Here is a 25,935-nt window from a genome sequence, read left to right as displayed (position 1 = left end):
GATGTATCTTCTTCCATGTAGCAGCAGTTCTTGGAACTTTGCTGTCAGGTAGCAAAAGTTTCTTCTCTAGCCCACATAAGCTGGATCACCCAGGCTGGAACTGTGAGATGTTAAAGAGGAGAAATAAGAGTATTTGCAAAAATCTTCTCACAAGGCAATAGCCTGACTTGGAAGTACTTTTTAAATTTTTCTGCATCATCTTATTTCTTATGCCAGAATCTGAATAATATAAAATAATGTTTTTTGCATTCTTTCTTACTATAAATCCCAATCTCCACCACTGTACCCCCCCCCCTTTAATTAGATGGGCATTCAGCACAACTAGGTGAAGGTCGCCCTCTCAGTGAGACAAGAGAAAGAAATGCATTACTGATTTCCAAAATTTTACCCTATTACAAAATAAACATGCTGCCATTGGAAGTCACCTCCTTCTACATAGAGAGAGATGATGTGCCAGCTACCAATTTCTTAGCAAAAATCATGGAAGAAGCAAAGATTTGGTTTTTATCTCCCAGCGGAGACTTTGTTACTATAATAAGACTGGGCATTTTTTGTTTTTGTAAACAAATTTCTTGCAGCAACTAGATGACAGTGTACTATACAAATGGCTATTTCTTTCTGTATATAGGCAGAAAAGCTTGACATTTTACCAAGCATAGCAGGGGGTACTATCAGTGCAAAATGATCCACACACATGAAGGGTTGGTTTATAGTTCAAAAAGAAATCTTAGATGAGACTGAACACATTGATTCCTTTCATAGTTAACTGATGAGGTACACAAAAGAAGAATTCATTTAAACTCTCTTACACACCGCAAAAATACCAACAGCTGACTACAGCCATTATTATCACATGGCTTGTCAAACTAATATCCAGTTTAAGAGGGAGGATAGATTTTCCATTTTCTATAACTTACTTCCAGATATCCATGTAAATTTTAAAACAAATCTTATCACTGAACAAGGGAACATGCTGAAGTTTCTTTGGTACATCTCCTTTTAATACTTCTTTCTAAAAACATTTCCAATGCACAGAAATTTATCCATTACAGGAGCTCATTTTCCTTGGCATATGAATTTGATACTTAATAGGATGTCTGTATCCAAAGCTTCTCAAGTCACACAGACTCACAGGTCCTCAAGGTTTTGCTATGATCAAATCACTCCCTTATACATGCACAATGATGAAGTGTATCTTCCCACATTAAAAAAAAAAGGGTTCAAAAAAGGTTCAATTTCAATGTCTGAAATAGCAAGGTACACAATACACATTGCAGTTGTCGCGTTCCATCCCTCTCCAGTGAACAAGTAAAGTTGAATGAGATTTGTGGTTCTGGTTCTTTTTGTGTCTCTATAACATGGTGCAAAAAACTAACAAAGATACAGAATTTTGTTATGGAATAAACCACAATCAACATATTAAGAGTTAATGGCCAACTACTCAAGCAAACTTTTCTATATTGCTGACACGTCATTATCTACACGTGCATCAAGAAATACCCCTCAACGTGGCAAGACAGATGAAGCCACAACAGAACAGCTTTATATAATAGAGTCAACTCACCAACACACACATTATTACTGGCAATCCTGCTTTTATATTTTAATTAATAGCAGAGAGCTGTGCTTGATTTAGTTATGTGCATTGGTGAATTGGACATTAGCAAGATGTGGTGTTGACAAATCCCACTGGGATGGCTAAATCTGTGTTCTTGATGGTGAAATCAGGCACATCTCCCTCTTCCAGAAAGGGGAGAGCTCCAATAAATGACCACTAGTGTAGAGGATTGAAATGCAACATCCAACAACAAGACATAGTATAGGTTCTGTATGTGACATCCTGAGTGGTATTTGGAAGTATTTTAAAAATCAAGATCTATGAGTACCTGGTTACCCTATTAAATTTTATCTCCAAGTATTTTTAAACACTGCTTTATAGGTGAGGCTGAGCTTTTTGGAGAAAGGGTAGAGGAGGTGGGATGGTGGTGAGCAGTACCCAGCTCAGGTCTCAGTCCTTTATACCCCAAGAGCAAAACAGTAAGCATTCAGTTAACTGAACCAACACTTGGTATCCAGTGAACATCTGGTGTTTATTCCACAATGCCCCTGGAGGCCTTAGCTCTTGTTTTCAGCAGTCTATCAAAGTATTCCCTATATACATACTTCCCCTGAGGTGAGTTCTGGTGTACACGGTTTTATTAATCTTATTATGTTCAGAAATGTTTCAGTGCCCCTTATAGACTGGTGCCCCTGTCAGGTGTCCAGTTGGCTTCTCCTTCATCTGGCTTTGAAGACAGCTAGAACCTAGGAAAGTTTTCTCCTCTCTCTGGGTGGTCATGTGTTAACAGTTTATTGAGAAAAAAAAGTAGTGAATCACCTTACAGAAAGCTAGAAACCCTTATAACTGATATTACCTGAGAACATGGAGAGCATGGGGAGCTATGAGGCTCATACCATCATAAAATCAGGGGATCATAGATAAGAAGTGGAGACAGAGGGCCTATTTTATCTTCCTTCCTTCCTTCCTTCCTTCCTTCCTTCCTTCCTTCCTTCCTTCCTTCTTTCTTTCCTTTTGGTCTTTTTTCCCCCACTTTTAAAAAATTAATTAATTAAAATTTACATCCAATTAGTAGCATATAGTGCAATTATGATTTTAGGAAAGGAATCCAGTGATTCATCCCCTACATGTAACACCCAGTGCTCATCCCAGAAAGTGTCCTCCTACTGCCCCTTGCCCATTTAGCCCATCCCCCCACCCAACACCCCTCCAGAAACCCTGTTTGGTCTCTGTATTTAAGATTCTCTTATATTTTGTCCCCCACCCTGTTTTTATATTATTTTTGCTTCCCTTCCCTTATGTCCATCTGTTTTGTATCTTAAATTCCACATATGAATGAAGTTGTATGGTATTTGTCTTTTCTCTAATTTTGCTTAGCATAATACAATCAACAACAACCACATTGTTGCAAATGGCAAGATTTCATTCTTTTTGATCACCAGTAATATTCCATTATATATATATGTGTGTGTGTGTGTGTATATATATATATATATATACACACACACACACACACACATATATATATAATACCATTTTATATACCATATATATGTGTGTGTGTGTGTATATATATATATATATATACACACACACCACATCTTCTTTATCCACTCATCGGTTGATGGACATTTGGGCTCTTTCCATACTTTGGCTATTGTTGATAGAGTTGCTATAAACACTGGGGTGCATGTGTCCCTTTGAAACAGCACACCTGTATCCTTTGGGTAAATACCTAGTAGTAAGGTTGCCGGGTCGTATGGTAGTTCTATTTTTCATTTTTTGAGTAACCTCCATACTGTTTTCCAGAGTGGCTGCACCAGTTTGCATTTCCACCAGCATCTGCTATTGTCTGAGTTGTTAATTTTAATCATTCTGACAGGTGTGAGGTGGTATCTCATTGTGGTTTTGATTTGTATTTTCCTGATGATGAGTGATGTTGAGCATCTTTTCATGTGCCTGTTAGCCATCTGGATGTCTTCTTTGGAAAAGTGTCTGTTTATGTCTTTTGCTCATTTCTTTATTTCCCTTGCCTCCAGAGACATGTTGAGTAAGAAGTTGCTGTAGATGAGGTCAAGGAGGTTTTGCCTGCTTTCTCCTCTAGGATTTTGATGGCTTCATGTCTTATGTTTAGGTCTTTCATCCATTTTGAGTTTATTTTTGTGTATGGTATGAGAAAGTGGTCCAGGTTCATTCTTCTGCATGTCACTGTCCAGTTTTCCCAACATCATTTTCTGAAAAGACTGTCTTTATTCCATTGGATATTCATTCCTGCTTCGTCAAAAATCAGTTGACCGTACACTTGTGGGTTCATTTCTGGGTTCTCTATTCTGTTCCATTGATCTATGTGTCTGTTTTTGTGCCAGTACCATACTATCTTGACGATTACAGCTTTGTAATAGAGCTTGAAGTCTAGGACTGCAATGTCTCCAGCCTTGGTTTTCTTTTTCATTTCCTTCCTTGTTTTTGTTTTTGTTTTTGTTTTTGTTTTTTTTGATAATATAAGTAGACGTCTTTGTAACTTGATCATGATTCAGGGAGACTGAGCAAAATATCATAATATAATCATTTATAGTGGCAAGTAAGATTCTTGGACCCCATTTTCCCTCCTGAGAAATAAAACTCCAGTCACATAGGATGAGGGCTGAGATGGCTTAGCTTAGAGTTAGATCTTCAGAATGAAAATATAAGAAACTAGAGTGGGATTCCCTATAATTTGTTGTTTTCCAGCATAGATCTGATTGGTTCAAGCACACAACTTAATCATAATGGTAAAAGAATTATTAAGTTTTCACATGTCCAGGACACTGTGCTAAGGAACTTCCACGCGTGCTCATGACATTGCTTATTCTTATTTTATAGATGAAGAAAGTGAGGTTCAAAACTTTTCATAAACTTAATATTCCCCAGTGGAAAGAGGCAGAGCTGGGATTCATAAGAATAATAAATTGGGACAATTAAACCTAACTTGCAAGTGATTGTGGAGTAAGCAAAGAAATATGTCAGGCACCTGGTGTCAAGTACTAGGTATTAAGTCACACATAGAATCTATTTTCACTTTTGCCTGCAATGTCTTCTCTGCAGACTGAGTTACGCTTTTGTCCACTTCTTTTCCAAACTATGGATTAAAACTCACTTAATATTCTCAGGGCGCCTGGGTGGCTCAGTCGGTTAAGCGACTGACTTCAGCTCAGGACATGATCTCGTGGGTTCGAGCCCCACATTGGGTTTTGTGCTGACAGCTCAGAGACTGAAGCTGCTTCAGATTCTGTGTCTCCCTCTCTCTCCCTGCCCCTCCCCTGCTCACACTCTATCTCTCAAAAATAAATAAACATTAAAAAAAATTTTTTTAACTCAATATTCTCTCTCCATTCGGTTTTATTCTCCTTTTAAGAGTGTGTTCTTTCCACTGCCCTGTACTTCTTCCCATCATATCATTTTTAAAAGCAAGGCAAGATAAGGGAGATGTGCCATTTTTCCTGTATTTTCTTTTCCTTTAGATTTTTGCACCATTCATGTGTACTAACTCTTCAAAAGGGGAAAACATTTTAAAAATCACTTAATAAAGGCATGTTGGAACATACATGCCTATCAGACCTCATCAATTAAGTGATTTTTGTGTCACATTTCTAACCAAAATGCTATCCTTGAAGTAAAATGTAGGTATTTCAGGGTTGGTAAGTTCCTTAGCAATTAGGCTTATGTTTTAGCATACCTAGTACTTAAGGAGTTATATTTTTACCTAGAAAGTATTCATGCAATAGAGTATCACCAACACATAAATATCTCTGGAAACGCCAACAGGCACACCCAAAAGCCCAAATAACAGACATGCAGACCTGAGAAGACTTGCTGGCATAGAGATAAACTTCTTTCCTGAATCAGAACAGTTGATTTATGTTTAACAAAACTTTCACACTTGTCCAACAAAAGCTAATGCCGTTTGAGGAACTCTTATTTGGAATACGTCCAGTGTCTCTTTCTATGTTCTCAGCATTTCTCAGGTTTTTTTCAGCATTTCTAAGGTCTCCAGCCATCCAAGTAAGCCTGTTCTGTGCCTCAAGCTGTTCTTCCTGGCTGAGCCAACAGTGTAGATCCAGGCTTGTTGAGAGTTAGGATTTAAAGAGCACACACACACACAAGGATGCTTTTAATCTGGTATAGAAACAGGTCTCATGTCATCCTTCTGTTTTTATTCCCTTAATTCTCCGTAAGCTTCCTGATGACTCAATCTTCATGCCTTGTTGGCCCATGATCACTACTTAGTAATAAGCTCACTCATTAAACAAATGGTTTAATCTCATGCTTTAGGTAGTTAGGGTCTCACTCACTGCAAATAAAATTGAAAGTTCAGGGGTGCCTGGGTGGCTCAGTCGGTTAAGCGTCGACTCTTGGTTTTGGCTCTGGTCATGATCTCATGGTTCATAAATTCCAGCCCTGTGAAGGGCTCTGTGCAGACAGGGCAGAGCTTGCTTGGGATTCTCTGTCTCCCTCTCTCTCTACCCACTCCCCCAGAATAAGTAAATAAACTTAAAAAAAAAAAAAAAGCTAAAGACTTGTGCTTTGATGTACTAACATGGTGAATGGATACTAAATTTCCATATACCAGTCATTATGCTTTATATAATGTACGGTATAAGAGTTATGTGTGTCTATATCAAGGACATTAAATTTATTTGAGAGTAATTATTTGAGAGAAACCCACAATGTACAGTTCTTTTCTGTTAAGTGGCAGAATGCTATTTGTTGAGGGTGAATAGTTACCTTGCTCTTCTATGTAATCTCCACAGGAGACATATATATGAGATTGATTTTAAAGGAGAGTGATTTGGGCTTTGTGAGGAATGAACCTGAAGAAAGGACACAGGAATAAACTCAGCTGGCTCTGCGGCTGCTTAGCTCTGTGACCTTTAGAACAGTGCTAAGATTTTCTGAGTGTTGGGCCCCATCTGAGAGAGTGATCGAATGACATGTTCCAGGTGCCTCACAAAATACCAGTTCCTAAGAAGTCATCTGCCTGCCGGGTCTTTCGGGATCTTGCAGGTGATGCTGGATGAATACCTCCTACTATGTTCAAAGCATTGTGCTTTAAACTATGGATACGACAGCGAACAAAAGGGAGATGGCAACTCTCTTCAGGAGCTCACATGGAACTCCCTATGCAGGAAATCATTTCCAAATGGGAAATATTAGAGACAACTCTAAGGGTCATGATGAAGATACAAAGATACTCAAAATGAGAGATCTGAAGCTTTTTTAGACAAGGAGATTGTCTCTAGATATCTAGATTATTAGGGTGCACCCTGATATGTGGAGTTAACATATTTACGAAAAGTTATGTAACCTGATTATGGGGAACATTTTCTGAGACCCTGGCAGCTACTACCCTTCAGCAGGTCCTTTATAATGAACGTGAAAGTGAGCCTTGTCTTGATTCTCCCCACTCTTCTACATCCCTCCCCACATACCCAGTATTTCCTGGTTTATATGCAAATATGGGTTTTACAGACTTTTTAAAGATTTTTTTGAAGTTTGTTCATTTTTGAGAGAAAGAGAGACAGAGTGTGAGCGGAGGAAGGGCAGAGAGAGAAAGGGAAATGCAGAATCCGAAGCAGGCTCCAGGCTCCATGCTGTTAGCACAGAGTTCAACGGGAGGCTCGAACTTACTGTGAGATCATGCCCTGAGCTGAAGTAGGAATCGACTGAACCACCCAGGTGTCCCGAGACCTTTTTTTTTTTTAAATAAAAACTTGTGGACATGTTTTCTCCCGTTATTTCCTTACTTATTATTTTCTGATATACAGAATACCAACTTTCCCATGAGGACTGTAGTAACACGCAAGGAATATAGATGTCTTTCCATTCCTTTGCAGCACAGTAAAGTGGAAAAAAAACATGGGCCAGTTAGAAGTAGCTTCATCATTTTCTGGATAGGTGATCCTAGATCAGTGTATTTAGATGTCAGTGCACAAAGAATTGGGTGGTTGTTCAAAATGCAAGTACTCTAGACCCTATTACCAGAAATTCTGATTTGCATTCTAAATCAGTCCTGTGTGTAGTTAGAAATGCTTTTAACTGAAAGTAACAAAATACTCAATAATCTAACTATCTCACATAGTAACAAGTCTCCTAATAACTGCTCCAGGGTTGGTGCAGCTCAGTGATGTCATCAGAGCCTCAGGCTTTCTTTCTGTCCTCACTTCTCAGCATGTTAGCTTTTTACCTTAGAGGTCTCAGATCTAAGGCTTAGATGCACAGATGACTGCTGCTCCCAGGAGCACATCCTCTCACTACCATGCCCAAGGAATGGTACCAGACAGCTCCCCTTGTGCACCTTCATTTTTTTTTTTTTTTTTTTTTTTTTTTTTTTTTTTTTTTAGAAGCAAAACCTTTCCTAGAAATTCTCCATTCCTGGCAGTCTCCTGAGATGTTTTTGGTCAAACTGTTACAGGTTGCCTCTAGCTACAAAGAGATGGGAAGGTATTTGGGAAAGTGAAACACGGAGTGTCAAATTGAGACAACAACCTCAGGCTAGGCACATTGCTCCCTGAACATAATTGGGGTTCTGTTGTAAACGGAGAAGTAGGGAATAGCTGTCAGGAGACAACCACTAGTGTCTGCCCTGGCCCTGAGGAGATTCCACAGACCACACTTTAAACCAATGGGTTATATCAGAAGCATCCAAGGAGGCTTTAAAAAGTGTCAGAGACCTGGACTTAACTGATTGAGTGGGTCAGGGGTAAGGCCTGAACATCTGGATTTTTTTTTTTTTTCCTAAAGCTCATTAGGTGATTCCGGTGTGCAACTTGGATTAAGAATTCAGTGGACTTATCAGTAAATTTCTCTGAACAGCAGTTGGCAGCCCATGGTGATAATATTAGGATATAACAGTATCTGCCACATAGGATAAGTATTAGAAATAAATGGGTTGGTATATATAAAGTCGAAGCTCAAGCCAGCACATTAAGTTTTGGATATTAGTCTACCCTCCTCCTCTTCTGCTAGACTGGTTCTGGAGGAAGATTCTGGTTTCCTTTTTCTTTCTTTTTCTACAATTTTTTTTTATTTATAACTTTATTGAGGAATACTTGATAAATATAATCATATTTAAAGGGTACAATGTGATGATTTGATACACATGTGCCTTGTAGAATGATTACCAAGGTCAAGATAATTAACACATCCATCACCTCACCCACATCATCATCATCATATTTAGCATAGTTCTCTCTCTCCCTCTCTCTCTCTCCCCTGAGGGAGAGTGTAAAATAGTACAGATATTAAGGAAATAATGTGGCATCTCGTCAAAAAATTAAAAATTAAACTATCATTTGATCTAGCATTCCCATCCGTGTATGTATGCAAAGGAACTGAAATCACTATCTTGAAGAGATACCTAAACACTCATGTTCATTGCAGCACTATTCACAATAGCCAAGACATGGAAACAACCACAGTGTCGACAGATGAATGGATAAAGAAAATGTCATATACATATTATATACATACATATACAATATTATGTACATATATACACAATATAGGAATATATATATTGAAATCCATATATATAGGAATATATAGAGGGGTAAAAATATATATTTATATATAGGAATATTATTTAGTCATAAAAAAAAGAACACCTTGCCACTTGCAACAACATGGAAGAAATCTGGAGGGCATTATGCTAAGTGAAACAAACCAGACAAAGAAATATGCTGTATGGTGTCACTTATATGTAAAATCTTAAAAAAAAACAAAAACAAAAAAACAAAAAAACCCTCTAGTTTTCCCCACAGCAACAGTGCTTTTCAAAATAGTGACTAGACTTGTTAGTCTTGGCTACTGCACTAGTTCTCTACAGCTGCAAAAACCAAATACCACAAACTTAGCTTAAAACACCAACTTAATTTATCTCACAGTTCTGTAGGTTAAGAAGTCTGGGCACGCTAGGCTGGGTCCCATGCTCAGGGTCTCAGGATGAGATTAGAGAGTTGCCTGGGCTGGGTTGCTACCTGGAGGCTTGGGTAATGAATATTCTTCCAAGCTCAGTGAGGTTGACGGCACAATTCAGTCCCTTGCAACTGTAGGACTGAGGCCCCATTTTCTTGCTGGATGTCAGCTGGGGTTCTCTCTCTGCTTTTAGAAGCAACTCTCATTTTTTTCTCACATGGTCCCCTTTATCTTCAAAGCAACAAGAGTGTATCAAGTTCTTCCATGCTTCAAATCTGACTTCCTTTTCTACTCCAGTTGGAAAGAGCTCTCCATTTTTAAAGGCTTCTGTGATTCTATGGGGCCCATCTGGATAATGCAGGATGATCCCTTTATTTTAATGTAAACTGTGCTTTATATTAACAGAATCATGGAAGTGATATTTCCTCATATTCATGCATTCTGGGGAATTAGGATGGGACACCTTTGGGGAGGGGGAACTTTAGAAATACTGCTTACCATATCTGCCCATCCACTTCCCTATTTCAAGCACCCCTTTATCCCAATGGCTCTTACCCATCCTTCAATCTTGTTATCAGCCAGTATTTAGCAATCTCCAGGTTAGGTGTTAGTACCTGCCATGTTTTATAATTGAAGGCTTATTAGGTATAAATTATTTCCCATATTAGGCATAACTTACTTCGCATATAGGCAAAAACCAGGATAGGAGTGTCACCTTCACATGTATGCCCTCCCTGGTCATGGACACGGAGAATCAGTAGCCTGGCCTGACCTCAAAGGGTTGGAGGCATTGGGCAGTCAAGCCTGGGAATTCCAATTAGACACAAAGAGATAACAAGAGGAGACAATTCATTCCAAAGGCCAAGTGAAGGACACTGACAGGTAAGCACCATGGAGGTTCACAGGTAGTTGTAAATGAAAATGATTTCAGAGCTGCTGAGATATTTCATGACTGTTCCAATCACACAGCACAGGCAGACCCCAACTTCCCTGCCTCCTAAACTCAACCGACTTTTCTCTGAAGCCCAAATTGGTTCAGAAAATTCCTCTTTTGGAGCATATCCTACTACCTAGTAGTTACCTAGAGCATTTTTTAGAAGTCTTATGTAAGCATTGTTTTAGCCTGATTTTTAACCTTTACCTTGAGAAATCTTAAAAGTACTGAAAATCAAAGCATAAAGAGTGGAGACACTGGGAAAGTCTGGATAATCTTGAAAAGCCAAAACAAAACAAAAACTAAAGGCCCAAAGACAGCAGCCATAGGTGAGGTTTCATGTCCACATTTTTACTGTGGTTCTGTAGTGGACACTATGGGGTGTGGTCCAGTCCTTCCTTCAAGTCTGATGCATCCATTCCCCAACTGCTGCGGACATTGGCAGCTGACGGCTCTCAGCCATGTTTCTCTCAGGGAATGACCCTGATGAAAAGAATGACCTTGTGCAAGATCACGCCCCTCCCTGGGCAGTCCTCATCCAATGATGGGTATATATTGGTGTATGAAGGTCAGACAGCTTTGCCCTAAGCAGGACAAGACTGAAGGGCCATTCCAGTTCTAGAGTTGCCCTGAGAGACTGGTGTAGGCCTCTGTAAGGGCTGCCTTACAGTTCAACACCCCCCTCTGCACAAAGCTGTTCCCTCTAATTCCCCATAGGTGTGATTCCCAAGGCCACTTCCCAACCACTTTCCTGCAAGCTTGTCTCAGGCTGGCAACAGATTCTAACAAGTCCCATCAACCTGAGGATGTGGATGTGTGTGTGTCTTTGTGCCTGTGTACATGCATCAGGTGTGTGTTTCTCTGTTTAGCTTGAGAAAGAAAGAATGGGCAAGTGATCTAGCAGTTTAAAATATGACCAGAAAAAACAAAGAAAAAAACGTATTGGATTTAAAAATTTTTCATCATGAGCTTCAACATTTCTTTTCTCAAGTCTCAATTTAGTCTGCCAAAAAGAGTTATAAAAGCTAATGATGGAATAGTGAAAAATTCAGAGAGGCAAGAAGTGTACCGAATTCATTTCCTTCCCCTGATGCACTAGACATGATTTGGGTGCAGTCAAGACAAGGGGTAGATTGTTAGCCATAGTTAGCTATCCAGGATACGGCACTTGCAAAATAATGGAGCCATTTCAAACATTAACAACATACAAGAATGTTCCATCATCTTTCGAAAAATGACTCCAGGAAATTATTCCCTCCCAAATTCATCTCTTAATTGTTCTGTAGAGTGGTCAGCAATGGCAGGTGGGAACACAGCCGTAAGTGGCAGTCCTGATGGAAGCACTACTCCTTAGAACACGGATAGGCTTTTTAGAGTAACAAGAGCCTCGACTCACTGACGTCCAGTCTGGATCTTGTAAAGTGTTAATTTGGCTGGAATTGACATGCTGATGCTAAGCTAGAGAGAATAATGGATAGTATCTAAGAATAGGACAAAGTAGAATCAGTCTGGATGTTAAGACATATGTCAGATTCATGTATGTAAGTATCTATTTTATGCCCCAAAGTAGATAATTCTATAGACATTTTCTACATATTCTGATATCCTTGGTTTTGTGGAAATTGGGATAATTTGAAAAGAGTACTTCTTAACCCAACACTAAAGAGTTAGGGCACAACGTGCTCTTAAGTATAGTTGGAAATCAGAAGGCTATCTGTGGGTAAGAGATGTGTGAAAGATTCTGGTTTCCTGTGCTATTCATCTTGGGTAAAAGTTTGGCTTCAAAAGATGTTTCAAAATGTAATATGTACATTTTTAGAGGTAATCATCCCAGGTTAAAAAAAACTGTATATTCTTTACAGTGATAAATAACAAAATTGCTACATGTCAAGCAAACACTGGAAGCAAGTCAGTATACAATTCAATGCTTCTAAAGTGAGGTTCCACATTGCTTGCATTAGAATTATCTGGACTGATTTTAAAAATTCAGATTGGGGCACCTCGTTGGCTCAGTTAGTTGAGTGTCCAACTCTTGATTTCGGCTAAGGTCATGATCCTAGCATCATGGGATCGAGCCCCGCTTCAGCTCTGTGCTAAATGTGGAGGCTGCTTAAGATTCTCTCTCTGCCCTTCTCTACTGTGCTCTCTCAAATAAAAAAGAAAAATAAATAAATATTCAGATTCCTGGGGCCCCAACTCCTGATCTACTTGGCCTAGAATTCTGCACTGTAAGTAGCACACTAGGTGATTCCTGGACACATTAAAATGTAAGGAAAGGTGGCACAACAGGTCGATTAGCTTTGGGCTACAAGAGTCTTCAAAGATAAATCTAGCCCAAACCCCTTGGATTGTGACCAAGGCACATAGATATGCTACGATATAAGGTTTAAGTAATGAAGTCACAGTCTGAGATCCTTTTAGTTGAACAAATATTTATGAATGACCTACTCTGCAAATCTCTGTGTAAGATAAAAAGATAAATGAGACATAATTCTTGCTCTCTGTGAATCTAAAACATCATCTAATTTTCAGCTAAATATGTAATTCAACCTTTCCCTAATTCTGTTTTTATTCTTAACATCTCTTCATGTAAGATTGTCTCTTGGAAGTCATTTAATGGAATGCTCATAAAATTGAACTGATTTTATTTTTTGCTCTCAATGTATCTCCCCACTTTACGATCAAGACCAGGTGGTGACAGGTGAATTGGTGAACAGGAGTAATACCAACCTACTCTATCAGACTGAAATGATATTAGGCATGTGGCGCTAACAAAGTCAAAGTTATTATCTTCGAAATGTCTGTGCTTATTCCAAGTGCAGTAATGTCACACTACTATTGATTTGTTGGTGAGGGCGTCCGAGTCCCTGAACTATTCAGGGAATTCTTAGGGATATAATATCAAGGTTCCAACTCCAGAAAGAAAAGCCCAGACCTTGAGTCTTTTCTTAAAATATAAAGACTTGACTTTAAAATTTGAGAAACTGCAGACTTCTAAGGATATGTTTAACTTTAGAAACTCCTTTAGAGCTGAGGCAGTACCTGTTCCCAAGTGCAGAGTCCAACCCTTAGCCTCTATCTAGATGAATACTTGCAAGTTTCGCCAAATGGAGCTTTTAATGAATTTAGGTCTGCTAAGCATGGTGGAGTGTATGGCTTCCTTCTATGACTCAGTAATGCTGAAGGAATGCAAGATACCTCCTCAGAACTCCCTCAGTTCTGTAAATTTGAGTTCATGGAGCCCTCACTGAAGTATAACTGCTAAGGCACTAAATACAAGTTTATCCTTTAAAGACCATGTGGGTTTGCTTACCCTTGATCCCGTCTAAAACAAAGGGATTTTTATTAGGTTGAATACTAGTCAGTGCAAATGTGGATATTATACACATCACAGGAATCAGAGTGGGCTCCTCCCTCATTTGGTTCTCTGAGGGCAATGCTTGGCTGACCTCTCTGCGTAACTTCTCCACTTGACTAGTAGGTCAGTGAGGTTCTTGGGTTGACAGTTAAATATACACTACTGCCACTGCAGGACTCTGGATAGCATAGATTTTATAGTTTCTATAAGGTGAGATTCATTTGTCCTATTCAAAAGACTACCAAGTGTAATGTTCCGGCCAAAGATAGTATTCAATCAAAAGTAATAAGACAATGGGGCACCTGGGTGGCTCAGTCGGTTAAGTGTTAGACTTCGGCTCTGGTCATGATCTCACAGTTCACAAGTCCGAGCCCCGCGTTGGGCTCTGTGCTGACGGCTCAGAGCCTAGAGCCTGCTTTGGATTCTGTGTCTCCCTCCCTCTGCCCCTGCCCCACTTAAGCTCGGTCTCTCTCTCTCTCTCAGAAATAAACATTAAAAAAAAAAAAATTTTTTTTTTTTTTTTTAAATAATAAGACAGGAAAATGTAACTGAATTACCAAAAGAAGTGACAATAGAAATAGACCCATGGTGGGGAGGTTGTGGTCCAGATAATGGGGGTAGGAGACATGGATTCTATAATGTCTATACTTAATGTTTACAGAGGCCTGGAAATGATACAAAATAACCAAATAGAAATTCTAGAATTGAAATATTTGATAAATGAAACCAAGAACTCAATAGATGGGCTTAACAGTGGGCAAATACTACCAAGAAAATTTTTCATTACAGAAGTTACTGGGTGACCTTCCTCAAATTCTAATCTCATAAAAAGCTTATTAGCTTCCAAAAGGCAGCCTTATTTGCCTTGGACAGTGCACCAGGTAGAGCTTTATCTTAGTGAACAGGCGTGTCGTGTCTTTGAGTTTTGCTCTTTAAGCCCTTAGCCTTCACTGCCCGTTTTGGTTTGACATATTTGAAGACTATCATTGGCTCTGTTATAGTTAAGTTGAAGGAGTCTTCCCTAAACACTGAATTCCCAGGGCCAAGACTTTATCTTTTCCTCTCTGCAACCCTAGGACCAGCAAAGTATCTGGGTGTAAAAAGTCATTCATATGAATGTAAGAATTGGACTTGAAGAGTAAAAGGAAAGTGCAGGGATACTGAGAGACTGAAAACAACAAGCCCTAGGGCAAAGGCCTGACCTACACAACACTCGGAAGCTGCTTCTCTCAAGGCAAAAGCCTAGCTCAAGCTGCCCTCAGCCTGGCCGGTCCTCCCTTCACAGTGATTGATAGCAGCGTGATTGTCCTCTTGTCACTGGAAGGTATTGTGCTTATTCTGTTAAAGTAGTAAAAAGTGAGAGGTCTGCCAAAGACCTGACTGGTGGTGTGTAGAAGGCGGCTGATCTTTTCCATTTCTCTAATGGTAACCCTTCTCCCATCTTACACGTTTAGCAGAGAGTGCAAATGTATAGCTAAATTTTATTCAGTGGTAAGGAAACTGTGGGATCACAATACATAAGTAAAATTATTCTTTAGTTACCTTGACTCAAGACTAAACTACTAAAGAAGAAAAAAAGTGGTGAATCAAAATATCTTTTCCTGTGTGCAATGCATGAGGTGGAAAATGGGGTCACTGTACTTGTGTGGCCTCAAAGCACATCTCCCTTTTCTATCCAAACTGTTGAACTAAATGAAGAGTGGGGTCCCTAGAGGAGTTTTGTTCCCTGTTTTGTTAATGGGGGAGGGCAAGTATTCCTAAAAGACAGCTCTGAAGTATCAGGAACAGTGAAGATTTAATTTAACCACAGCCACCCTTGGCTCTAGAAGCCCCATTGTTACTTGTCAGATTGTTTCTGTCATTCTTTCTCATATGAAAGACAGTGTGCCCTGACTGGTTTAGAATTAGGCTATTAGGAGACTTGATGTCTGTATTGCCACACCTGGGCCTCCCGGGTGTGATTGTGACATGTATTAAAGCTAACAAAGTAAATCAAATATTTGCTGACTGTGTATACAGAAGCTTGGAGAATCACCTGTGGGAGAGGTGAAAGAGTAAGTAAACAAAACAACTCTTGAGTTTAACATGATATGCCATGGAGTGAGGCTAATTTTTAATTCTTAGGTGTAAAAAGTACAATAACTTAGGGAGGCAACCACTACCATCCTGTCACATAAGGTGGAAGTCTGAAGAAAAATGGTGTCAAAGGAAATCAACCTACTTTAACTTCTTTAAAAAAAATAATCTCACTGATGTAAATAACTGTGCTTTCCGGTAAATGCTTTGCATTTTCACAGCTTCTACTTTTTGTCATGTATTTCAGTTTTAGTAGTGACAGGAAGTTTGGGTGCAAAGGAGAAAAAAGAAAACCCTTTTAAAGACATCCTGACAAGTGAGTTTCAAATAATTCTATGCGGTGATCTACAGTCAAAGAATAAATTCAGGAAATATGCTGTAAGTTTAGCATTTGTAAAGACTACTGAATTAGTGTGGCACCTAAGTAGCTCACTCGGTTAAGTGTCTGATTCTTGATTTCGGCTCAGGTCATGATCTCACAGTCAGGAGATTGAGCCCTGCATCAGGCTCTGTACTGAGCCTGGAGCCTGCTTACGATTCTCTCTCTTTCCCCTCTGCTCCTCTCCCCTGCTCGCGCATGTACTCCCTCTCTCTAAAAATGAAAAAAATAAAAAAAGATTACAGAATTAATAAGATAAATTTCTACTATTTAATGTATAGCAAAAATTCTATTAATATTCTTTAATAAACACTAATTTACATTATTATGAGGTAATCAATTAGCCCTAAATGAGGTCTTTGTTGATCTTAAATTACTTAACTGCACCCAGCAGTTTTTCATCTACTTTCTAAGTCAGTATATTATAAAGAAGACTGGATCTTCATGTGTTTTAGAACTTCAGACTCAGGTTCAGTTTCACCACTCAGTTCTGCTTCAACTGTTCTGAGTCATTCGACCTTGGAACACCAGTTTTCCTATGGGTAAATTTGAAGATTTAGTGGTCTAAGAGGGTTAAAGACAGTAAGACACTGAGAGAAGATCTAACCTGGTAAAGATTATGAGACTTTCAGATGGGAAAAACCACCAAATACCATGATTACTTAAGGATCTCAGAAATAGGTGGCTACCTGTTTAAGATTAAGAAAATATGTGATTCAATTATTTCCCTTTTTTCCTGCTTCTGTAACCAGGCAAATAGGTTTGTAAAAATTACTTTTTATAAACATTAAATAACTTTTATGTCCTATTATTCTAAGCACAGTTACCTTCACCTCCCTTTAGTAAGAAGAAGATAAATTAAGCAATAAATTTGTATCTTTTCCAGGACTACACCTTTGGAAAACTTAAAATAGGTAGTAGTAAATCTGTATGTATTTAGGTAAATAAATTTCTTCTTGAGTGACTTATCAATTAGCAATACAACTGAATACAATTAATTAGAAAACATGGGGCAACTGAATATATTAAATTGTACAACTCCACTACTAAAGCAATATGAAGCAATGTTTATTTCCTCAGGTTTTCTAAAGTTGGTGAATCCAAATAACGGTGTGCACTAATAAGGAACATACTGGGTGGCAAGTTACTGAAAATTGGGTAGATAGGCTAGACTCAAGGGCCTTATGAACATCTGCAAGCATCTGTTTAAGGAAGAGGTAGGTAAATTTTTATTCATATTGTAAAAGTACTAGACTGATTTAATATCAACAAATAGACCTGAGCTCTGGATGAAATATGCTTAAAACCACAAAGTTTTTGGTCTATTGACTGCATTTCACCAAGCCTTTTCCTATACCCAAAGCGTAATTAAGCAAAGGTGAAAAAATTATTAATTTTTTACATAGTAGGGGCAAAGAACCTAATAAATATAACAAGTATACAAAATGTTTTTCAGATCTCAGCTCAAATATTACCTCCTCAGAATTCTTTATTGACACCCTTGAGACCCTAACCCAGAAAATTGCTCTATCAAATCACTATTTTCTTTAATACCATTCTCTGAAATATCTTGTTCATTCATCTATTAACTTGTTTGCCTATAGACATATGAGACTAGGAATCCATTCATATTGCTCACCACTGTTTTTCCAGTAGATGCCAGGCATAATTATTTGAATAAATAATTACCTGAATAAATGAATTCCTCAGTGTACATGACAGATCAAAATACACCAAGAGATAGAAAAGTACTCCCCTGTCCCCCACACACACTTACCTGGGTAATAGAGTGTTTCTTTTTTTTTTTTTTTTTTTTTTAATTTTTTTTTTTTTTCAACGTTTATTTATTTTTGGGACAGAGAGAGACAGAGCATGAACGGGGGAGGGGCAGAGAGAGAGGGAGACACAGAATCGGAAACAGGCTCCAGGCTCTGAGCCATCAGCCCAGAGCCTGACGCGGGGCTCGAACTCACGGACCGCGAGATCGTGACCTGGCTGAAGTCGGACGCTTAACCGACTGCGCCACACAGGCGCCCCTAGAGTGTTTCTAATTAAAAAAAAAAAAAAAAAATTTTTTAATGTTTATTTCTGAGAGAGAGAGAGAGACAGACAGACAGACAGACAGACAGAGTGTGAGCTGGGGAAGGGCAGAGAGAGAGGGAGACACAGAATCCGAAGCAGGCTCCAGGCTGTGAGCTGTCAGCACAGCGCCTGATGTGGAGCTCAAACACGAGATCATGAACTGAGCCGAAGTCAGACGCTTAACCAACTGAGCCACCCAGGTACCCCTCTACTTTTTTTAAGGTTATTATTCAAAATCAGAGGTGGAGTATTTTGTTGCTTTAAAGACAAATATATACTGCAGTAAAAATTACATAAGCCTATGCAAATTAAAGAATTTTGATGGAAAAATAATTTAAATTAATATTTTTGTGGGAATGCAAACTGGTGCAGCCACTCTGGGAAAGAGTATGGAAGTTCCTCAAAAAATGAAAAATAGAACTACCCTACAACCCAGCAATTGCACTACTAGGTATTTATCCAAGGGATACAGGTGTGCTGTTTTGAAGGGGCACATGCACCCCAATGTTTATAGCAGCACTATCTACAATAGCCAAAGTATGGAAAGAGCCCAAATGTTCATCGATGGATGAATGGATAAAGAAGATTTAGCATATATATACAATGGAGTATAACTCGGCAATCAAAAAGAATGAAATCTTGCCACATGCAAGTACGTGGATGCAACTGGAGGGTTATTATGCTAAGCAAAATTAGTCAGAGAAAGATAAAAATCATGACTTCAGTCCTATGAGGACTTTAGGATACAAAACAGATGAACATAAGGGAAGGGAAGCAAAAATAATATAAAAACAGGGAGGGGGACAAAACATAAGAGACTCTTAAATATGCAGAACAGAGGGTTGCTGGAGGGGTTGTGGGAGGGGGGATGGGCTAAATGGGTAAGGGGCATTAAGGAATCTACTCCTGAAATCATTGTTGTACTATATGCTAACTTGAATGTAAATTAAAAAATAAATTATTCAAAAAAAATAAACGAATTCATATTTTTGGTAAAATAACCCCAAAACTACCCCTTAGTCTCTCCCACAACTCTTATATCAGTTAAAAATAATCAGATAAAACAGCTGTAAACATGGTAATTTATTTTATGTGGTTGTTTAAATCCATTGTTTAAAAATGTTCAAAAGGCACTTTAAAAAACATATTTAAAAATACATTTTTCTGACTTGTTAGTGGATCACTTAAAATAAGCAAGTCACCACACGTTTTTAAGCCATTCATGACACTATCACCTTACATAATTTTTAAATTCCAAAACACAAATATTCACTGTGTAATATAACACACTGCTTAGCAGTTAGATTAGTTTCCCTCTAACATATACTTTATATGGATTATTAATTTGTAGGGCCCTGCAAAGTTATTTAAAATGAATTGATAAAAACTAAAAACTACAGAGGTAAATGGAGGTGAAATAGAGCACTATTTACCTCTGAAACTAGTTTTAGAACTGGTTTTTCTAGAGACAATTTGTAAAATTTCTTACTCTAATCTGTGTTAAAATTGCTATTTCAACTCCAATGTATAAACATAAGTCATATTTTTAAATCGAGAGGTTACATTTAGCATAAAATAAACCACAGGTTGTCCCCCAGATTTCTTAAGAATGTTTCTGTCAGGCCTACAATAAATCAGAGTTTTTTGGTTTGTTTTTGAGAAAAGGGAGTAGAGGGAATGGAATCCACATAACTTTATTTAATAATTGTGTATCTAGAATGTCGAACTGTAGACTTTAAGTAGGGCAAATATCCTGAGAGCCAGTAGGCATTATTCTTGGATTTTTTTAACTTCCAATCTCATAGGGAAATCTGAAGTTAACAGGTATAAAGTTATTAATAAGTGATACAAATTCTAATCACTAATTACAGCCAAATTAACCTTGCAAAGGCAGCATTAAGAGTAGTTAGAAAATGGAAATTAGTTATAAAGGAAATAAAGAGCAACAAATACAAAGAAGAAATTGTCAAAGACAGAACAGTATAATGAGCTAAAAATTTAAAGGAAGAATAAAAGGATAGACTTGATCTAATCAATAAAGTGAAGCATTTTGTTTTTCAAGCCTCAATCTGGTAATATAAATAGTTTGATAGGTTCCCGGAAGTGAAAAATTAATCTCAAGAGACAATTATGAAAATAACCAGTTAACAAATTTAATGCTCAAATGCAATTACTGTATTTCAAAAAATACTAAAAACTGGCCATTTATTTTGAATTTTCTTACAGTAACAAAAATTCCTCTTTCTGAAATTTAAAATATTTGAAAACAAATCTGCTTTGTATCATCTATGAACTTCCCACTTGAAAATATAAGTATACTGTTGTTGGAAAACATAAAGATAGCAAAAGCCTTATGTTTTGAGACCACACTACAACCATTTATCCAAATGATCTTAATTTAAAAGATAGTAAGTCATCATTATGAAATCTGGTTTTATGTGCTCTGTCAAATACTTGGGAGAATTTTTGCTGTATTAGGTCATATAGGACAGTCAAATGGATTCTTAAAAGTGATGAAATTTTGATAGTATGAATTAGCAGAAAAAACATTCTGCATATTATAAAATAGCATTTTGCTACTTCCATTTAAAAGCTTTTACTAACAATTGGAAAAAAATTTTTACTAACAAGTGAGGACACTCACTTAGATATGCTTATTTAATGAACTAGTATGTATTTACTAGTACTTACTAAACTCTTCCTGCCCCCATTGTGAAATTACTAAACTTGGAGAATTACATATTTTCTTGTGGGCCCTGATATTGGTCAGTCTGAAGAAGCTAAAGAATTTTGTCAAAATGAATGATCCAAGGACCCTTTAAATTATCTTTAAAGTCTCTTACGTTTTATATGGTGTGATCTGGGACCACACCAATTTAAAACATGCTTTATCTAAATCTTTGAAAGATACCCTACTTCTGGGGCAATAAATCTGCAGCACATTCCAATCATTATTTGCATCGAATTATCGAGGTCTTGGTTCCCAAACTAGCATGAATAAAACTCATTTGGAGGGCTTTACACCCTACATTTGGAGGCTGCTAGCCTCCACCTCTGGAGTTTCTGATTTAGGTCTGGGGTGGGCCCAGAGGGGCTGAATTTCCAAGTTCCCAGATGATGCAAATACTGCTACCTAGGGCCAACACTTTGAGAACCAGTGACCAAGAGAAGATGGCAATAATGCATATTAATGGGCCCCATGCTAGAATCAGAATTTCTGGGATTGGGGTTTGGAAATCTGCATTTTAACAAGCTCCCAGGCAAGAAGAGTGTAAGACCACAATTTGAAAGCCACTCTGACAACTGGGCTGGTTAATCTGACTATTACTGGCTGATGTATCAGATCACTCATGTTAATAAGTAAAAATGGAAATAATGTTAAATGACTAACCTCAAGGCTGATATGGCATGATGAACACACAGGCTTTGAGCATAAGTCCTAGCTCTGTTACTTGCTAGCTTAGTGACAGTGGAAAAGTTACTTTAATTTTCTGAGCCTCAGTTTTCTCATCTATAATACAGGAAGAACAATCAATTTGTGAAGATTAACACTAATATACACAGAATATCTAAGCATACTATATGGCATACAATAGGCATTAGATAAAACTAGCTATTACTTGTTACAAGAAATGTATGAAATATTTCAATATATTTGATTAAAGCAGATTTTTCATTCATTTAGAACAAATATTTACACTCTAAGGTAACAGAATAATAATAAAACCTTATACTTATTGCTCCATAGTCTGGGCCAGACAAGCGTTCTAAAAGTTGTACATATATTCACTCATTTAATCCTCATAAAAATCCTGTGAGGTAGGTAGTACTACTGTCCCTAATTTATGGATGAGGAAATTGAGGCACAGAGAAATGAAGTAAATTGTTTAATGTTACAAAACTAGGAAGTGATAGAGCAGGAATTTAAACCCAGGAGGTCTGACTAGACCCCAGGATTCATCACAATGTTAATTTCCCATGAGTAAATGTTAAGGTTTTTAGAAAGTAACATATATGGACTGCAAATAAATTCATATCCATACCAACGTGAAGAGTTGTTTAGACAACAGAATGAATGACTTGAAATTTTGGCAGATGATATTGCTGTGAAAACCACAAAAAACAATTTAAAGTAAAAACTGGTGTGAATTTTCACTCTGTGGACAGAGTAATCCATAATAACCACTAATTGCTACTAAGATGAACATCCTCTCAAATACCATCCAAAGAGATGATTTTGACATGTTTTGGCACAATAAATATAAACTCTTTAGCTAAGCAGCAGAGTCAATGGCATGACAGCCATGTGAAATTTGCAACATTTAAGATAATCTTATAGTCTGCAAAATATTCTGTTATGATATACTTTTCTTTCCTTCCAGAAATTCTTTAAATAGTCACTAAAGTTAGAATGAAAATTTATGAATGTATTTTTGAAGACAGTATTAAACGTGTATTCTGCTGTTAGAATTATCCATTGGCAAAAAAAATAAATTAAAAAAAAATCCCAAAATATTAAGTCTGCATCAAAATTCAGGCTGTTATTCATGAATTAAGTATTTGGTCTTTTAGTATCTGACATATTTCAGTTTGTTTAAGCACTCTGTTTTTCTAATGTTTTTAATTAACTCTGGTCAAAATATTACATTCAAATTATTTTGCCCGTGTAACCAAAAGCCACCTCAGAGCCTAAAAATGAATGTCTAAACTCTGCTTTAAACAAGTTATGAAAGGCACAAACAAATTTTCATCTCTCAACAGGATGATAACGAAAGGAACTATAATTATGTAGCTGGAATGAGTTTTAAATAATCAATTAAAAATGTCACTTAGTAATTCCTGAGAGTGGCACTGATCTAAGAAAAGCATTCTCAAATAGCATTAAATTTACTATTTATTAGTTACCCATGATTAACAATGGGTAAATTTGGGAACAAAATATTTTAAAATGCATATTTATAGAATGCTATTAATGCTTTGAGTAAATAAATATTAATAATTAAAATTGTATTCAAGAATAAACATATTTAGAAAAGAGACAACAGGGACTCAGTAAAACATAAACTACTAATTAGAACCAAGTATATAATACAGTCAAGGCCCATATAATTTCAAAATGTGGTTTTATTAATGCACTTTAGGACAAGTGCCATTCTTACTTTACCTCGTCTGGAAGAAATACTGCCAATTATAATCACAGGAAATTTTTCATTAGACAAAAACTGCGTGTATGTGTGTGTGTGTGTGTGTGTGTGTGTGTGTGTATGTGTGTTGGGGGGGTTGGTTCATTTATATCATGCTGCAAATATAAACTCATGTCTTGAGTTTATAAATAACATTAAGCAACAATATTTCCTTCTAAACTTTTCTTTAAGGCAGACCTTTAGCATCGTGTGTGTTTTACTAATATGTGCAGTATAGTTTTAGAAAATTTAAACGTTCTAGTTTCTCAGTGAAAATAATACATGTGGTCGAGAACAGACAACAAAAATCTTGTTTCTAGTCCTTCTGCCTGGCCACCATTTTAAAAACACAAGTTTTTTCATATATATATATTACTGTATCAAAACACATTTTAACAGATTTCACAGCTCACTTAAAGCTTCAGTTTACAGTCATTTGTATGAAAGATTTCTAATATGGAATGTTCACTTCAAAAGAATTCCTCACTGGGACTCCAGTGTTCTGTATCAGATATGCAGAAGTTCTTCAGTGCAATGCTAGACAGTTTACCTCTTCATTTATGTTTTTCTTTCAAGAGTTCTCATTTTACTTTTGGATCTTCATTTTTGTATGCTCGACTTCTTTCTTTTAGTATATTCTCAGGTAAGGCAGGTTGATATCTATATAAATAACCATACGGACGAAGATGATAAACGAGGTATTCTAACTCATACATAGTTGTAGGATCAACATAGTGAAAAGAAACTGCAAGATCAGAACAGCAACCAGGACCCTAAAAAAGTAATGGAAACAGGCATTATTACTAAACAGTACACAGTTAATATACAATATTAACATATTCATTGAGGAAATATTAACAGAATCCAAGCATTAAAGCTAGCAAGGTAAAGCAGAGACATCCAATTTATTAGACCTGTAGAAGAAACCAAGAATTTTTAGAGTTCTTAATGATTTAAAACTAAACATGAAAACTGCTAAAATATATCTAACTGAAATAATATTCTCTTAGAATCTATAGTGTTTTTGCAGAAAAGAATCTTAAGACTTCCTCAAACGAAAGAGGCAGCTCTATAAAGAATGAAGCTCTATTTCTGAGTTTTGTTTTTTCTTCATAATGTTCTCACTATGAATTTTTGCTTGGCTCAACCTCAGAAAAACATCTTTGGAGAATTTCAGTGACTACAAAGCCTTGCCCATTATGTGTCTGCAACCTAATACTTCATCTGCACATCAACCCAAACAGTACAGTATTTAAGAGGAAGTGCTGAGTCAAATCTAAGTTTGAATCCAAATTTTGTCTACTAGTGTCAAATTCTGCCTATTGGTGTATGACCTTGGGCAAGTTAATTAATCTCTCTATAAGCTTCAATTTCTTCATCTGCAAAAGATAGTTACTTAAAGGAGATAATGTTTGTAAAATGCTTGGGACCAGCTTAGCTTGTAGTAAATGCTCAATAAATGTTGACATTATTGATAGAATAATCACATTTAGGTGGCCCTAGTAAGTAGATCATAAACATTTGCTCAGATATATAACTCCGATTGATTCCTAACAGAGTTGGTATGAGAACATGTTTAAAAAAGATAAAAACATGACAATAATAAAAAAAATACAACAAAGAAACAGAAAAAAAAAAAAAAAGCAAGAACATAACACAGAAAAAAACACAAAACTGACCCCAGAATTAAACAGTCATAAGGTTATTTTGGGGTTAGAACTGGTATCTACAGAATGTTTCACCCAGGTGACTCAAACAAAACTTCACACTCTATCTAATGTCTTTGCAAGGACCAAGAAGTAAGATATTCTGGCAAGTTCTCAGTGAAGATTCATACTGAACATTTAATAATTCATGTTTGAATTCACTTACTGCATGCTTACAATGCAGTAAAAATTATCAAGGAATTGTCCACTATATTTTCTCTGGCCTTCTCCTGAACTTTCCTTTGAAACAAACACAGGATATGTGAGGTTTCTGGACAATCACATAGACACTGGAAAATTGTTTGGTGCCTACTTCTTACACCTTGAAGGCAATGTAAGGATAGGAACAAATCTGAAAAGTAAGTAGGTAAGTGAACTTGTGATCATCAAACCATCTCTGCCCAATAGATATATGTGAACCACATAATGCAGTTTAAAATCTGGTAGCCATATTTAAAAAGTAAAAAAGTGAGGGGTGCCTGGGTGGCTCAGTCAGTTGAGCATCCAACTCTTGATTTTGGCTCAGGTCATGATCCCAGGGTTGTGGGATTGAGCCCCACGTTGGGTTCTGCGCAGAATGTGAAGCCGGCTTAAGATTCTCCCCACTCCCCTCCCCCGCACCTCTCCCTTACATGCTCTCTAAAATTAAAAGAAAAGTTTTTAATTAAAAAAAAGTAAAAAAGTGAAATTAATTTGAATATATTTT

General features: G+C 37.2%; 1 protein-coding gene across 4 annotated transcripts in view; it reads right to left on the bottom strand.

The window, feature by feature from the left end:
* Window positions 1-20,471: 20,471 nt before the first annotated feature.
* Window positions 20,472-25,935, bottom strand: part of C1GALT1 (core 1 synthase, glycoprotein-N-acetylgalactosamine 3-beta-galactosyltransferase 1) — a 40,713-nt gene continuing 35,249 nt past the window's right edge. For all 4 annotated transcript variants that reach the window (XM_030308002.1, XM_030308006.1, XM_030308007.1 and 1 more), the window contains exon 4: window positions 20,472-24,296. In XM_030308002.1, the coding sequence (XP_030163862.1) occupies window positions 24,105-24,296 (192 nt within the window). In that variant the 3' untranslated portion in view covers window positions 20,472-24,104. The remainder of the gene's footprint in view (window positions 24,297-25,935) is intronic.

The sequence above is a fragment of the Lynx canadensis genome, chromosome A2 (genome assembly GCF_007474595.2).
Source record: "Lynx canadensis isolate LIC74 chromosome A2, mLynCan4.pri.v2, whole genome shotgun sequence".
NCBI lineage: Eukaryota > Metazoa > Chordata > Mammalia > Carnivora > Felidae > Lynx > Lynx canadensis.
The sequence above is the reverse complement of the archived record's forward strand: the minus strand, read 5'-3'. Positions and strand labels throughout refer to the sequence as shown.